This window comes from Canis lupus, chromosome X, assembly GCF_011100685.1.
Source record: "Canis lupus familiaris isolate Mischka breed German Shepherd chromosome X, alternate assembly UU_Cfam_GSD_1.0, whole genome shotgun sequence".
NCBI classification, from domain to species: Eukaryota; Metazoa; Chordata; class Mammalia; order Carnivora; family Canidae; genus Canis; species Canis lupus.
In genome coordinates this window covers 101,564,887-101,582,483 of record NC_049260.1, presented here as the reverse complement: position 1 = coordinate 101,582,483, position 17,597 = coordinate 101,564,887, and the positions used below count along the sequence as shown (strand labels likewise).

Here is a 17,597-nt window from a genome sequence, read left to right as displayed (position 1 = left end):
TTGGAATCTGCCAGCACCTTGATGTTGGGACTTGCCAGCCTCCAGAACTGTGAGAAATAATGTTTGTTGTTGAAGCCCTACCCCCACAAAAATAGATAAAAATCAGCACTAACATTCCTTTTGTGATAGGCTCTAAAAATGAGAAATTTGAGAAGGTAGAATATGCCATTAAAAGGTCTTTCACTGAAGTCATAACATGTGACATAAAGCTGCCAAATTTGGGTGACTTTGTGGGTTTTTTATGTTTTTTGTTTTTAAGAGAAAAGACTGTTTCAAGTAAGTTTAGAAAACAAGATATGGGTCATTGGAAATATTGTGTGAGTGGTTCCAAAGGTAAAGTAAGAGTTTTGGTAGAAATTGCTGCTTCATAGGAAGTCTGAGTGACCTCTTGATAATGGGTTTCATTTTTGTTTTTGCGTGCTAGGGAAGCTATGTACTCAAGTTTATATGGCCACCCTCTCTTCTGTTTTACTTTATTTATGTGTATGGTCGCTTCTATATCCTGTTTCAATGAAAGCATAGCTTAAATTAACATCTGTAGTATCTTTTGAAATTCTAGTAATTTATGATTGATAATTAAATATTCCATAATATTTCACGAAAAGAGATTCACTAACCTAAAACCTTCTGAGGCCTTACGGTTAAAGAAGAAGGGTAAGGGTATTGGAGAGTGAAGAGAAGTAGATTGGAGAGATTAGATAAGGAGATTAGATATAGAGGAGATATATAATAGATATCGATTATAATAGTATGATATATAATAGAGATTATTATGATTATAATAGATAGTAATAGAGATTGGCTAATTATTATAATATTATATATAATTTATTATATATAAATATATATAATTATATATATATTATTATTATTATATATATATTATTATATTTGATATATATATATAAATATATATATATTTGATAATTGAATATATATATATATATATATACACACACACACACACACACACAGATGAATATGAATCTTAGTTTTAAATAGTATAAAGTTCGCTGTATCATGTCCTGTTAATTCTTTATTCTACGGTTCCTTGGATTCATTTACTTAAGATGCTAGTACACTTATTGAAAAGTGATAATTCAAAAAAAAAAAAAGAAAAGTGATAATTCTGTTTTTCAGCTGTATTTTGGGAACGTTGCAATGAATTGCAGGACATTGAGAAAATCATGGCTCAAATTGAACGTGGAGAAGCAAGAATTCAACGAAGGATCAGTATCAAGAAAGCCCTGGATGCCAAAGTACTATATTTCGTAATTTTAAAATTATTATCAGGTTGTTTTAATTGACATGGTAATTAGCTTTGACTTATTGCACATTTAAAGTGGCTATTTTGTTTAAATTTGCAGATTGCAAGATACAAGGCTCCATTTCATCAGTTGCGTATTCAGTATGGGACCAGCAAAGGAAAGAACTATACTGAGGAAGAAGATAGATTCTTGATTTGTATGTTACACAAAATGGGCTTTGATAGAGAAAACGTATATGAAGAATTAAGACAGTGTGTACGGAATGCTCCTCAGTTTAGATTTGACTGGTTTATCAAGTCTAGAACTGCCATGGTATGTATTCTTTTCTTATTTTCTTCAACTTTTTATCTTGAAAAATTTCAAATATCATATATTCATTTAGATTCTCTAATTGTTAACATTTTGTCCTCTATCCATATATGCACTTGTATATACATACATAGCATCTATATATACATATAGAATTTGTATTTTGTATTCAGAAATACAGGAACATATCTATATTTAGAAATATATCTGAATCTGATATTCATAAATATATATATATATCTAGATTTCTGAGCTAATTGAAAATAAGCTGTGGACATCATGAGTATTCACCTCTAAATACCTAAGCATTTATATCCTAAAAATAAGGACCTTTACTTACATAACCACAGTACCTATATCCTACCTGAAACTGTTAACATTGATTCAGTAATGTCATCTGGTACACAGTCCATGTACAAAATTCTCCAGTTGTTCCCAGAGTGCCTCTCATAGCTCTTTTTTTAAATTGATGTTCCAGGCAGGGTTCACATATTGCATTTGATTGGTGATTCTCTTCAGTCTCTTTCAATCTACAACTTTTTGTTTTTCATGACAATGGCTTTTTAAGGTGCCTAGGCTTATTGTTTTGGAGAATCCCACATTTATCTCATTTGCTCATTGTTAGATTTAGGTTAAGCATTTTGGACAAGAATGTCACATAAGTGATGTGTATTTGTTACTGTATCACATCAGGAGGCACATTGACCTAGGTTGTTCTAAGCTTGGTGATGATGCTAAGTTTGATCAGTTGGTTAATATGATGACCTCCAGAGCTGTCCTCTTTAAAGATACCTTTCCCTCTTTGTAATTAGTCAGGTGATATTTGAGACTGTGTGAATAACTTAAGGATTTTTAATGAGAAGGAATTGTTGCCTAAGTTGAGTCTTTAAAAGAATATGATGAGACAGAGAATAATTAAGTAGAAGAGATATTTTAGCTTCATGCAATTTACTTTGTTACTTTCTAACATGAATTGTGTGTGTGTTCCTCTTAATTTCTAGTGCTTCTTGACAGTGTTCAAATTGATATTGAACACTTTTTTATTTTTATTTTTTAAAATATTTATTTATTTATTTATTTATTTATTTATTTATTTATGATAGACATAGAGAGAGAGAGAGAGAGAGAGAGGCAGAGACACAGGAGGAGGGAGAAGCAGGCTCCATGCCGGGAGCCCGACGCGGGACTCAATCCCGGGACCCAAGGATCGCGCCCTGGGCCAAAGGCAGGCGCCAAACCGCCGAGCCACCCAGGGATCCCCTGAACACTTTTTTAAATATAACACATTTTTAATGTTAGCATTGTCAGTCTTTTGTCAGCTGAGGTAATTAAGACAAAAATAGATTTATATAGCCTAAAAATTAAAAGCACCAGAAACTAACAATGCAAACAATAGACCTTTTTTTTTAAGAGATGGAGAGAGGTGGTGAGAGAGCAGGGGAGAGGGAGGGAGAATCTTAAGCAGGCTCCACGTCCAGTGCAGAGCTTGATGCAGGGCATGCACTCACCACCCTGAGATAATGACTTGAGTTGAAATCAAGAGTTACTTAACTGACTGAGCCACCCCGGTACCCCCAAATAATGGACATTTTAAAGTAGTTGCTGTTTATCATAAATGTTTTCTTGACCTAAAGTGCTAATAGGGGTGTGAAGCAATGCTTAATATTTTGTTTGATTCATTTTGTATTATCAGTTCAAGCCGAATAAAAAGAAAAATCTAAAAAAAAATCTGAGTTGCTATATCGAAGACACTAATTTTGGCAGATGTTTTATAAGATCAGATATTTCTTAAAACTTTAATTTAGGGATCCCTGGGTGGCGCAGCGGTTTAGCGCCTGCCTTTGGCCCAGGGCGCGATCCTGGAGACCCGGGATCGAATCCCACCTCGGGCTCCCGGTGCATGGAGCCTGCTCCTCCCTCTGCCTGTGTCTCTGCCTCTCTCTCTCTCTCTCTGTGACTATCATAAATAACAAATAAAAAAAATAAAAAAAAGCAAAGCATCCAATTAAAAAAAAACTTTAATTTAAATTTTGAGTGTTCTTGGACTGTTAGAATGTGCCTGTCAAGTTTATGGAATACGTAATATTGGAGAGCTAGCAAATACTTTGGATCAACCCAGATTCAAAAGGAAGGAACTAGAGAAATTGGAATGATGGATTGGTTGAATTTCACAACCTGAAGCTTAGTAGAAATAAATTTAAAGTGCTGTGCTTGCACAAAAAGATATGAAGAGGTATATATGTTAATAAGATAAAAAAGTTAAAAATAAAAATGGTAAGAATTAATCTGGAGCATGAAAGGCTTAGGTTTGAGGTAGGAAAGTTTGACAGGGTTCTTTGGATCATTGAAATATATTATTGAAGGACAATGTAAATAGCTTTTCTGTTAGCTTTGAAAATGAGATTCTGTTTTGACTCTGAAGACTTTGGCAGTGAGTTAGTTAGCCTTTTAAGGTGTCTTCTAGCTCATTGCATCTATGACCATGTTTAGCAGAGAACTCCTTTCAAAAGCCATGATTTATAAATTTTTAGCTATTTGGAGTTTTATGTGTGTAATGATCTCATGTAGGGCAGCATCAACACCTTGTAAGAGACATCTGTCTACCTGCATTTGTCAGTGAATCATGTTTAAGATCATAAATGCCCGTTTATGCGATAAAGCATTTGCTGATTTTTGAGTATTATTTCAGTGGTACCTTACTAATTTTTTAAAAGGTTGAGAGTTTAATGCTCTTTTCAGTTTCTATAATCGTTAAACTAAAGCAGAGTATGAAACAGATTCAAAAGTGAAAGAAAAACCTTATATTATTTGTAATAAGAACATGGCTATAGAAGTCCATAACCTTATTTTAATTTCTGAGAAAAACCCGGCATATTATTAACAACCACTAGATGTCTCTGAACACCCTTGTAAAGGTTCTTATTTTCCTCCATCTTCTTTCTACAAGGCATTTACTTCTTTCTTTACCAAGAGATTTAAATCTCCGATGTATACTTTCCGAAGAGCAGATATTAACTAATTACATGATTGTGAAGTGGAACCTTTATTTTGTCTGTTAATAACGAAGATACCTCTGTTCTCCTGGGAGGTGGAATTTATGATTTCTAAAGAATCTTTAAGAACATATAGTAGTTTATTTCATATTTAAATATTTTAATCCAAAGTTTTTTGTTTGTTAACTTTTCTATCATACTGTTTTTATTTCCCTCCTAGCTAGTGGATAATTTTGTTTATATTTCTAGATTTAGAGTATAGGTAATATATTTTAGAACATGCATATAGTTAGGCTGTCTTTTTGGAATATTTCATGGCATTATCAATCATTAGGGAATTAAAGGAATGGATTATTAATAATTTTAGGTGATCTCTTTGCCTCCTTATTTTAAATAATTGTTCTTGTATAGTGAATCACATGCACAATCTAGGAAGAAAACTTCTTGAAAAAGGCAGTTGGAGGGGGGCGCCTGGGTGGCTCAGTCTGTTGAGTGGTTGAGCATCTGCCTTCAGCTCTGGTCGTGATCCCAGGGTGCTGGGATCCAGCCCCGTGTCAGACTCCAGGGAGTCTGCTTCTCCCTCTCCCCGCTCCCATCACCCTACTTGTGCTCTCTTTCTCTAACTCTCTCTCTCTGAAATAAAAAAATAAAATCGTAAAGAAAAAACTGTTGTTACTTCCAAAATTAGTTTCATTGAAAAATCCTATCTTAGAAATACAAAGGATGTAATTTGATTCATTATGTGAGTGTGTCACTGTGTTCAAATTAAAATCTTAATGAGTAAACTTTAAACTTAGCTTACTAAAGAAGCTATCTTTAAAAACATAGTTTTGTTTAAAGTTGACTTTTCTTTCCCAGAGACACCAATAAATAGTGTGAAATACTTAGGAAAAAAGTGAAAACCTTGGTAGTTATATTTTATTCAGACATTTCAAAGTGTTGGATTCATGGCTTTTGACTTAACTAACAGTCTTAAAGTGCTTAAAGGCATGAACCTCCACTTTTAAATATGCCTCAATTTGAAAGCCTTCAGCTAAAGTATGAAGATTTCTTTGAGGCTTTTCTTCATTTAAAACTGCTGGCTATACAAAAGAGGAAATGAGTTTCAGTTCTATTTCTATGTGCTAAAAAGATTGTGATTTTTTTCTCTGAGAACTTGTGTGGTCTTTAAGTAAGTAATCAGTTGCTATTGAACTACATAAACAAGTAGGAAGGATATGATCAATTTAGATTTTTAAGCTCAGAGCATGTGAATTGCCCTCTCATTTTCCTGCTAAGAAATATACCATGTAATAGGGTCTTAGTCTTAGGACATTCAAAGATGATCAGATTTAAAAGGACCTTTACCAAGTGACTATAAGAGGAGATGATAATACTGTGTTTGTATAGTACCTTTTATGTAATACCTGCCAATTTGTTTACTAACATCAGCTCATTAATTTTTTGGCATTACTTTTAGGGAATGAGTTTCAGGGTATTACCTCCATTCATTTAGTGACAGACTAACGTGAGCGGGACATTTGAGAAGAATCTGAGAGATTCAAAAGATCTAGCACATTATTCAAGTTTACTGGAAAGGACATGTGGAAAATACCCAAGTTTAATCAGTAGTTCCTTAGACTTGCTTAGTTCCTTTTAAGGACTTGTAGGAGAAAAGACAGAATTTAACTTTCTAAGATAAAGGACATTTCTTGATGTAACCATTTATTGCATCCTTGGTGGGTTGCTTTGTCTCAATTTTAGTCAGAAAGCATTTTTATCTTTTAGCCTTTGAGGAACTTTTTTCTTTCCTCTCAGGCACCTCAGGAAGCTGTGTGGGCACTGCTTGTAGCCATGTACCTTGGAGTTGAATCAAAGTATTAGTAATGAATTGCTTACAATTGCCCTGCCTTAGGTAGTTAAATGAATTTTTCTGACAGCATCTCAGAGGAAGAATCGTGCACTATTGTATACAATGTAATAAAAATTCTGTGTTATCACTGTTTGTTTTTAAATCACAGCTTTATTATTAATGAAAGTCTTCCCTATTTAAAATTAAGGCAATGACATTCTTCATTAGAATTGTAGGAGAAGAAAATACTTTTTAGAAAATATTGCTATTGCTTTTTTATGATTTTATTTATTTATTCATGAGAGATGCACAGAGAGAGGCAGAGACATAGGTAGAAGGAGAAGCAGGCTCCCTGTGGGGAACCCGATGCAGGACTCGATCCCAGAACCCTGGGATCATGACTTGAGTAGAAGGCAGACACTCAACCACTGAGCCACCCAGGTGCCCTTTGCTATAGCTTTTTCTTAGCTTGCTTCACTTTTTATTGTTTTATCAGTGATAGTAAATGTTCATTAAGCTATTTGGTACAGGATATTTTATAAATCATTTGTCCAATAGAGAGGATTTTCTTTATACATACTTTAGAAAAATGAGTGTCAAATTCAAAAATTTTCAACTTACTCTATAGTCGCAATAATACTTCTGTTTGTTGTTTATGCAGCATAGTCTAGGATATTTTGTACAGAATGCTGCTTGTGATTTTTTATTTTATATATTAGTACTTAATTGTGTGATAATAGCCAATATTGTTATTTTAGAGCATTACAATGAAATGTGAAAATATGAATTAATGCAATATTGGTAAAATTGGTAAACTAAAATGTATTGATGGGTTCTTCTTGAGTATCATATTATTAAAATATTAAAAGCAAAATATTTATGCTCACAGGGATATATTTCCGGTTGCATTTAAAAGACTAAAATGTCCCTTTTCACCCTTAATTAAATTAATTAAATTAATTAATTTCAATTTAAATTCTATTTGCCAACATATAACACCCAGTGCTCATCTCATCATGTGCCCTCCTTAATGCCCATTACCCAGTTATCATATCTCCCCACCTACCTCCCCTCTGCAACCCTTTGTTTCCCAGAGGTTGGAGTCTCTTATGGTTTGTCTCCCTCTCTAGTTTTTCCCCACTTAGTTTCCCCCTCCCTATGGTCCCTTTCATTATTTATATTTCACATATGAGTAAAACCATATGATAATTGTCTGTCTCTGATTGATTTATTTCACTCAGCATAATACCCTCCAGTTCCATCCACATCAGTGTAAATGGTAGGTATTCATCCTTTCGGATTCAGCCTTCAGAGGTACGTACAGGAGACGTAGTGCTTAACTTTGCCATGAAGGTTAGATTAGAAGAATGGCTTCCCAGAAGAGGTCCTTCTTGGATCCATGTCTTGAAAAACTAGGAGTTGGCCATGGGACTACATTCTGGATTGTGGAAACAGCCTATGCAAGGGTATAAACAAGCACAGCATATTCAGAAATTGCAAGTAGGTTAGTATGATAGGGTGAGTAGGGAAGTACTGAGAGATAAATAAATAGCTGGCATCCAAATTATGAAGAGTCTTGTATACTGTATAGAAGTCTTCTGTCATTAGTCTATAGCAAATGAGGGGAGTCATTGAAAGACTTTAATAGGGCAGTGACAATGATCAGATTTACATTTTAGAAATACTGTTCTAAAGGGTTGTGGAAGGGGAGGTGGGTGGGGGATTGAGGTAACTGGGTGACGGGCACTGAGGAGGGCACTTGATGGGATGAGCACTGGGTGTTATACTATATGTTGGCAAATCGAACTTCAATAAAAAAAACAAATGAAAAAAATAAATATAATACAGAACAAATTTTCAATAAAGAAAGTAAAAAAAAAGAAATACTGTTCTGTGGAAGTGGGCAAGTGTCTACCTCAGTCACCACATAAACTGATAATTCCCAAATTTATATCTATTTTTCCTCTGTTCCTCCTTTTTTCCCCTTCCCTTGGCTAAAGTATCACCATCTACCTCAGAGTCCTTTTTTTTAAAAAAAATGTTTTTTTTTTACTACTCTCTTAAACTTAAAGTGCAATTGGTTATATCTGAAGGGACCAGCATAGCACCTTGCACAAAGTAGGCATTCAGTGAATAAATGAGCATGGAACTGTAGTACTTCAGTTGGCTTCTATATCATAAACTCCTGCATTTGGATCAGATTTAGATAGAAAGCAAAGAAATGTAGCAATGAGTTTGAGTTATTTTCTTTTCATCTACCTTTTTCTAATGATAGACTTTATTTGGCTGTTATCCGTGAGGCTTTTATTTTTTCATAAGTTTGAATAGCCTGTTATAAATATCATGTGTTTTATTAGCAAATATAGTGTTGGATTTAAGACTGATCTGTTTTAATAATCTGAAATACAATACATGCACTAACAGGAGTCCATTTTATGTATTTATACTTATGTTCTATCTTGTGAGGAAGTGACAGTAACATTTTATAAATAATGCTGTTTAAGCAGTAACAGGTAAGTAAAAGTATAACATTTGATACTTGTTTGAGAAATATAGGATATAGTTATTGGAATATTAATTCCCATTTAACTGCCAATACTTGGGCTCTGAGATTCTAATATAGAATGCTGTTGCTTTTTAAAAGTATGATAGAGATTCAGAAGTGGCAAAGAACCTGGAGAATATACCACAGAATGTACAGCTGAAGGTCCTGATTCTGAAAGTAAAATATAGGGAGTTAATAAAAGAGCAAAGGAGGAAAATACCCATTTTGTTTTACTAAGAACTGTAGAAGAAATTTCTGACTTTATAGAACTACCTACAAATTTAGAGGTGCAAATGTCGAGTGCAATTTTTTTTTTTGCCCTTGTTCATTCACCTGCTTTTGACTTTGAACTATAACAGGCACAGACCTTCTGTCATTCAGACTTAGATAGGCTTAATGTCTAGGATTTTAGTACATAGGAAATGTAATGTGGAGCCTCTTTAATCTCTTTCAGTAAGTCACTTCAACTCTACTGATGCTTTCTGTGCCTTTTGAGTTGATGCTTTGAAGTTGAGTATTGGGGCAAAGGATGTTTGAACTTGGTGCCTGGCATGATTGATATTCACCACACAGTAAGGGGCAGCGCTGCTCATTGCAAACATTCCATTATTTATTAAATAAAGGTAGAGATACATATCCTAGTATTCAAAACTTGAAACTTGGATGACTTTGCATTGAATAGAATCACAAACCATTTAGAAAGGTATGGAAAACCAAGGCAGCATAATTTGTTTAAAGTAAATCTAAAGACTAGTTTAAAACAGGGTTTGTCAAACTACAGCTCCCCCCCACCTGTTTTTGTATGGCCTGCAAGCCAAGAATTATTTTTATATTTTCAAATGGTTGGAAGAAAATTAAAAAGCTATTTTGTGACATGTGAAAATGATACAAAATTCAAATTTTAGTATCTGTAAGTAAGGTTTTATGGGAACACAGCCATACTCACTCATTTATATATTGTCTACAGCTGCTCTCATGCTACAGTGGCAGAGCTGAGTAGTTGTGACAGAGACTGTTCTGCAAAACTGAAAATATTTACTATCTGGCTCTTCACAGAAAAAATGTGTGCTCTGGTTAAAAGAATGTGTAGGAAAGATGGAAAGAAAGAAATTATATAACCAATGGTAGATATAAGTGCTATAATAGTCCTTTAAGAAAAGTGTTAAATGAAAGATGGGTAAAAGGAGAGATACTTTAGCCTAAAAGAGGGGTGTTTGGGAGGTCTGGTGGTGATTGTTATGGAGGCATGAGAGCTGCCTTGTAGTATTTGAAAGATTGCCGTATAGAAGAGGAAATCAGCTTGTTCTCTGTGACTACAAAAATTAGACCTAGAACCAGTTGTTGGAAATATAAGGTAGCATTGTATTAGTTAAGATTTTTAACTATTCCAAAAGTGGAATAGACAACTCTGGGAGGTCTATTGGTAGTCTCATCGGAAGAATTCAGACAGGCCAGACAACTAACTAGCAAGGACCTAATAGAAGGGCTTCAGCATCAACTCGAATGATTTTTAAAGATCCTTTCTAATCTTGAGAGTCTGTAATTTTATGAACTTGCACTATTGTGGATCTGTATCAAGGGAAGATTTCCAAGTACAAAATACACCTTTGATTACATCATCACTTCTGCTCAAAAATCCATTAATGATATCCTTTTGTCAGCTAAATTAAGTAAAATTCCTAAGTTCTTCACTGTTAGTGTCTAGGTTCTTTGTATTTTGATCTAAACTTAGCTTTATCTGTCACTCTTACCCTGCACAGCATTTCCCAAGTTGGTTTCTACCAAACATTGTTCTAGGATATGCAAATCTATGATATGCAGAACAAAGCTTCTGTGTTCAATTAGATTTGGGAAGTGCTGATACTGAATCTTGCCCTTGATGCTTCCAATTTACATTAAAGTACTAAAAGCTCTCGAGAAGTCCTGCCCTGAATAAATTTGTTTAACTTTTTAAAAATCCAGTATCTCCCACATGTATGAACACAGAATACTTTTTTCTTTTTGCCACAGATACTAACACTGTAGACCAATTTTCCATTTGTCATTTTCTTTTTATTTGATAAAGATTTATTTATTTTAGAGACAGAATGAGAGAGAGAGCATGAGGGAAAGAGGAGCAGAGGGGAGAGGGAGAGGTAGAGAATCTCAAGCAGGCTCAATGTTGAGCACGGAGCCTGATGCAGGGCTTGAAGTTATGGCTCTAAGATCAGGAGCCAAAACAAAAGTTGGAGATTCAACTGATTGAGCTACCCAGGGACCCCTCTTTTTGTCATTTTCTTATTCTGTCTCTCTTTTGTTATTTACACATCCTCTCTTTTCCTCTTGTGTGCTGTTTCTCTCCTTCCAACTTCATTCCTAAATCTAGTGTTGGGAAATGGTGAAGCAGATAATTAGACCACAGAATTGTGTAAACAGTTTGAGACCACATAAAATATTCCCTGTAGCCCCAGGGAAATAGGAATATAAAGAGGTACAATAATTTAGGAGAATATGAATGTGAAAGGAGAAATTATATAAGATGAAGGTGCTTTTGATATCATGAAATTTTTCATAGTCACTTAGTTATTCAAAAAGCAAATCACTTTTATTGGTAATTTGGCCTTTTGCCTTGTAATTTCTGGTTTTAGCTAGTGTTCTGTTTACGATACCATCTGTTTAGGCAGTGTTTAAGCATGTGAATAAAAAATGAGATTGCTATCTGTAGAGAAAGTGACATCACCTATTCTAGGAAGGTAATGTCCATACTCTCCCATTCCTTGGTGCCTTTCTCTAAAGACAGTATTTTTCTGTGTCTGGAGTAGTTAGTGCCATGTTAAAAGGAATGAAGGTAAGAACTTAATTATACAGTCTATTTATAATCATTTGGAGATATTCTACTTACCTGCATATGAGACAGTCTCAAAAGTATTAGTTTTTTTCCCCTGAATCACCCATATGAACCATGAACATGTATCTAAAGATATCTGCAGTCACTGGTAACTATTACTTATTGAGAATAATAACAGCCAGAGGGTACGCTTAATGATTCAAGAATCAGCTTCACATAAAGACTCTATCTAGTCTCCCTAGAAACCAACAGTCAAATCTCATCAGGGTCAACTTAGCCCTTTTTTTATAATAGATAAATTGAATAACATGCTGTTTAATTTGTATGTGTGTTATTGAATGAAGCTATGAAGAGTATATGGTCTGCATATTAAAGATACAGCTATTGTTTTGGTAAGTAAGGTTGTTATTTTTCCTAAATTATTTAACCGTGGGTAATTGAGGGTGCAAAAGAAATTAGAATGCACCAGTGTTTTGTAAAGTTATTTTTAATAAATAGTAATATTTTCAAAACATTATGGAGGATTTGTTTTTGGTTAGATTATCTTTGGTTTTCTGCCTCTTTTTGGGCTTGAATTTTTAGGAAGTAGAAAATGCCTGGATAGTTGATCATCTTTCTGTACATATCATTTCCTATGTTATATGTCACTTTCCTGGCTTTTATTTAGACAGTTAAAATATACTAAAAAACCATTTGACGTTTCTTAAAAGCATTATAGATGGCCCAGGACCTAAATGTTCATTGCAGAAAATTTGGAAGATACAGTCTAGTGTGAAAATGAAAATAAAAGTTAGCATTGGTTCTACTTTCAGAGATAACTTCTGCTGGCCACTTGTAATGCTGTAGTTACTATTCTCTTATGTATACAGTAAGATGTGTCTGTATTCCATTTTCAAATGATCAAAAGTTTAGTTTTCAGTATTTCCCTACTAAAAATAATACTTCTCCAAAGATTCTTTTGTAAATTTTTGTATACATCTCTTATTTCCTTACATTAACTTCCTAGGAGTGGAATTGTTTGTTCAAAAGATAGGAAATTTTTAAGATGCTTCATTGATATTCTCAAATTGCTCTCTAGAAAGGTATAGTGTATTTTTTAAAAGATTTTATTTTCAAGTAACCTCTACACCCAACGTGGGGCTCAAACCCACAACCTGACAACAAGAGTCACATTCTCCACCAACTGAGCCAGCCAGGTGCTCTGAAAGGCATAGTGTATTAGTCTCCTTGGCATGCCATAACAGAATACCACAAATGAAGTGGCTTAAACAGGAGTTTTTCACAGTTTTGGAGACTGGAAATTCAAGATCACAGTGCCTGCAGGGTTGGTTTCTGGTGAGGTCTTTCTCCCTGGCTGGTAGACGGTGCCAGCTCACTGTATTCTCACGTGGCTCTTTCTCTGTACAAGTGTAGAGAGAGGCATCTCTGGTGTCTCCTCCTCTTCTTATAAGAAGACCAGTCCTGTTGGATTAGATCCCTACCCTTACAACCTCATTTAACCTTAATTACCCCCTTAAAGGCATTATCTTCAAAGATAGTAATATTGTGGAAGTGTTACGCTTCAACATGTGAATTTTGGGGTTTAGGGAACAATGCAGTTTACAGCAGGAAGTAACATTAGCATCCCATCATCAATGAATGAGAGTTCCCATATCCCTATCTTATTGCCAGCACTGGGTATGTACACCACATACACATACATGCACATATCACTGGCAATTTGATAAAGATGGCATTGTTGTACTTTGCATTTCTTTGATCATTAGTTTCAGTGGAAATTCTAAAAATATTTGGATATTTTAAGTTTTTGTGAGTTTTCTATTCTTATACTTTGACCATATTTTTTGTTGGGGTTCTTAATTGCCAATAAACCTACATCTTCATTTTTGTGTTTAGCTATTTGCATGTATCATTTTTGCTTTTTACAGAAAAGAAATTATACTTTAGAATGGTATTTATCTATGATTTATCTTTATTTTATTTATTTATTTATTTAATATAATAATTTTTATTGGTGTTCAATTTACCAACATACAGAATAACACCCAGTGCTCATCCCATGATTTATCTTTAAATACAGCTGAGCATACAGAGTTAATATATGTATCTATATTAATGAATCATATGTTTAATGCTCACTATACATTCATAAAAACCATTTATAGTTTGGATGCATTGATTTGCTGGCAATGAAATATAGGTAGTGGCAAGGTTAATAAAAAATCTTTTCAGGTATTGTTTACTTTGCATTAACAAATACAGCAGTGTTTCCTGAGATACGCTCCTCAGAACTCTAATCCCTCAAGACATCCTGTGAGAAGACATTTCTCCTGGTTGAATAGCTTTGGGAACTGCTTGCATCCTCTGTCTCCCACCTAGTGCTTGACAGAGCTTATCAGGAATTTAAGTCTTTGAGAAGCCCTGGCATAGAGAAATCTGTTTGTTTGTTTGTTTGTTTATTTATTTATTTATTTAGAAATCTGTTTGACATTTGTAACCCGCATACCTCCAAAACTTATTTTGGCATAGGACAATACCCCGTTTTTTGTTTATGTGATTTTTAAAAAGATTCTATTTATTTATTCATGAGAGACACGGAGAGAGAGAGGCAGAGACATAGGCAGAGGAGAAGCAATTTCCCTACATGGAGCCCGATGTGGGACTCGATCCCGGGCCTCGGGATCATGCCCTGAGCCAAAGGCAGATGCTCAACCGCTGAGCCACCTAGGTATCCCATGTTTATGTGATTTTTGTTAACTTTTTATTTTGAAATGATTCACAGGAGTTTATAAAGAAATGTATAGGAAGGTCCCATTCACCCTTCATCAAGTTTTCCCCGATGGTAACATCTTGCATGACTATATGGCAGTGTCAGAATCAGGAAATCCATATTAGTATAGTCCATAGAGCTTATTCGAATTTCACTGGTTATATACATGTACTCGTGTGTGTGTGTCAGTGCAGTTTTACCAGATGTAGGTTTGTGTAATCAGCACCACAAGACTCCCTTATGCTAGCTCTTTATAGTCACACACACTCTCCCCCCCCACCCTTTGCTAGCTCCCAGCCACCATTGATAAGTGCTTTATTCCTAAACTTTCATCATTTCAAGAATGTTCTATAAATGGAGTAATATGGTATGTAACCTTTTGAAATTGACTGTTTTCACTCAATGTAATTCACTTCAGGTTCATCTAGACTGTTGTGTGTACCAATAGTTCTTTCCTTTCTGTTGCTAAATAGCATTTCATGATATGGATGGACCACAGTTTGTTTATGCATTCATCCATTGAGTGATTTTTACTGCTCCCCATCTTCTTAGTGGAATCTCTTAATACCCTGTATGAATTTTGTTCTGAAGTGCACCAACTTGAGAAATTTTGTACCACAGAAATGATACCATTAAATAATTACTACTTTTTAAAGATTATACCTGAGTTGCAGAAATTAAAAATATTTTATTATTTGGTTTAGGAATTCCAGAGACGCTGTAATACTCTGATTTCATTGATTGAGAAAGAAAATATGGAAATTGAGGAAAGAGAGAGAGCAGAAAAGAAGAAACGGGCAACTAAAACTCCAATGGTAAAATTTTCAGCATTTTCCTAACTTTTAGGTAGATCTCATTTTTTTTACATAATTAAAATGCCTATATTATGTTTAATGCCACATGATACCTATTATAAAAACTGTTTTTATGAAGTGCTAATTTGTTTTTGACAGAAAAAGAATACACTACAACCGCATTCCCTATTTGTTTATAGAACATATGGTTAGGAACTCCCTCGTAACAGGGCTCAGTATTTTAAAAAAGTTCCTTCATGCAGAAGTATAATGCAAGTAAAATCCTTTAAATTGAGACTCTGGTTGTCATCGGGGAATAGGAGAAAGGGTGGGGTGGGATGGGATGGGATGGGGCTGAGATTGAAACTGGGAGTTCTGATTTGATCAAATAAGTTTTCTGATCTTTGTGGAACCATGAGTGCAAATGAGAACTTTGAGCAGACAGCAAAGCTTTACTTGGTTTATTTGGTAATAAATTAACTGTTGAATAATAAGGTGACTTGATATTAATCTAGTCAGGATGCCTTGTATAGCTACAATTTAAAATATTCTTTAATAGATCATATTATTTGAGTGTGGTTAAGTAAACTACCATATTTCATCAAGTCTAAGATGCTTCCTATTGTAAAACATAGCATTATTTTTTATGTTTCGCCAAGTAAAACTGCTGCCAAGTAATTAATTTTTCATCAATTGTGAAATGCATCTAGATTTCAGAGATGCTAAAGTGAAAAAAAATGCGCATCATAGAATATGTGAAATATGGTATTTTAATATCTATCATATGGTTTTAAAAAATAATACATTCATAAATAGCATTTTGCCCAGAAAACTTTAAGTAGTACATAGTTCTTTAAAATGAGAGTACATTTATAGTACCATGTGTAAGTAGACATTTGCTGACTATTTTTGATGGGTATTTTATGTCTTTTCTTAAAAAAAATCTTTGAAGGTTATTTTACATTGGGTTATATATTTTGTTGGGCTATATAGAACATTAACTGTGAGTATAACATTTAAGTGAATATTCATGTTAAAATTTTTTTTTAATGCATTTACATCCTAGATTTAACATTGTTGGGCCATTTAAAAATGTGCATATTGGAGCAGAACATTAAATCTGTTTCCATTTTAGTCACAGAAAAGAAAAGCAGAGTCAGCTACTGAGAGCTCTGGAAAGAAGGATGTCAAGAAGGTGAAATCCTAAAGCCTAGAAATAAAGTTTTAAATGGGAAACTGCTATTTTCTTGTTCCCATCTTCAAATGCTAATTGCCAGTTCCAGTGTATTCATGGTACTCTAAGAAAAATCTCTTTGGTTTTGATTTCTTGCATATTTTATATATTTTACAATGCTTTCTACCTGAAATGTGTAGCTTTATATTTTATGCATTCTAGCAGTTTTGTGTACTGTATTTTGTGCATTTCATGTCTTCATCAGAATCCTCTCAGTCCTTGTTCCTTTGAAGCTTGTGCTGAGGTTTTAGCTTTTCTATGTTTTATATGCCGCTGCTTGGAAAGAGAACCGAGATTCTATAGCTGTATTATTGTTGTTTCATACTTTAAATTTATATGGCTGTGGAAAAATGAATTAAAATGATTTGAGGAGAAAGACTTTTTCACTTCTTTGTTGCTTTCTTTTCTATTGAGTATGGGCTTGTATGTGTTACTGCATACTGTGATTAGCATAATAATTGTTGCTTTTGAGGTCATCTAAATATTTTTTTCCGAAAGGAATAAAGGGTGAGAACAGAAAAATATTAAAAAACCCCTAATATTTGATACTGTGCTTGCTGTCAGTATGCATTACATTTAAATTATTCTCTAAATATTCAAGTGGGAAAATATAATAAAGAAATGTCTATAAGAAATTTAATTATTTCCTGTGTTTTGTGCAGTAGAAAAAGAGTTGTGTTATTGAATTGTATGGCTCACTACTATGTATTTGGTTGAAAGTTAAAGCTTTGCTTGCTGACTTGTGCGTGATCTTCTGTCCCATAGAGCTGGTTCAGAGGAGTCTGGGTATGACATGTAGATTTATTAACAACTAAGTTAAGAGTATGAAATAAGTGCTATGCATGTAGAAGAAGGGAGGGCTGGCTTCTATAGGAATACAATTATGCTCAGATAACAAACAATCTCAAAGTGTCAGAGATTTTATACACCAAGAGTTTATTTCTTGCTCACACTACAGATTCCATGCAGATCATAAGGATATGAGAATGGGAGGGGATCTGTTCCATAGTCACTCAAGATTCTGGG

At 34.2% G+C, this 17,597-nt stretch overlaps 1 protein-coding gene across 5 annotated transcripts in view; it reads left to right on the top strand.

The window, feature by feature from the left end:
* The window catches only part of SMARCA1 (SWI/SNF related, matrix associated, actin dependent regulator of chromatin, subfamily a, member 1), a 72,900-nt gene extending 55,694 nt beyond the window's left edge, over nucleotides 1-17,206 (top strand). The window contains exons 22-25 of one of the 5 annotated variants that reach the window (XM_038588259.1): nucleotides 1,141-1,259; nucleotides 1,368-1,580; nucleotides 15,248-15,358; nucleotides 16,473-17,206. In XM_038588259.1, the coding sequence (XP_038444187.1) occupies nucleotides 1,141-1,259; nucleotides 1,368-1,580; nucleotides 15,248-15,358; nucleotides 16,473-16,544 (515 nt within the window). In that variant the 3' untranslated portion in view covers nucleotides 16,545-17,206. Of the gene's footprint in view, nucleotides 1-1,140; nucleotides 1,260-1,367; nucleotides 1,581-15,247; nucleotides 15,390-16,403 lie in introns of all 5 variants that reach the window. The other 4 variants (XM_038588262.1, XM_038588261.1, XM_038588260.1 and 1 more) reach the window with 4 other exon arrangements.
* Nucleotides 17,207-17,597: the final 391 nt, after the last annotated feature.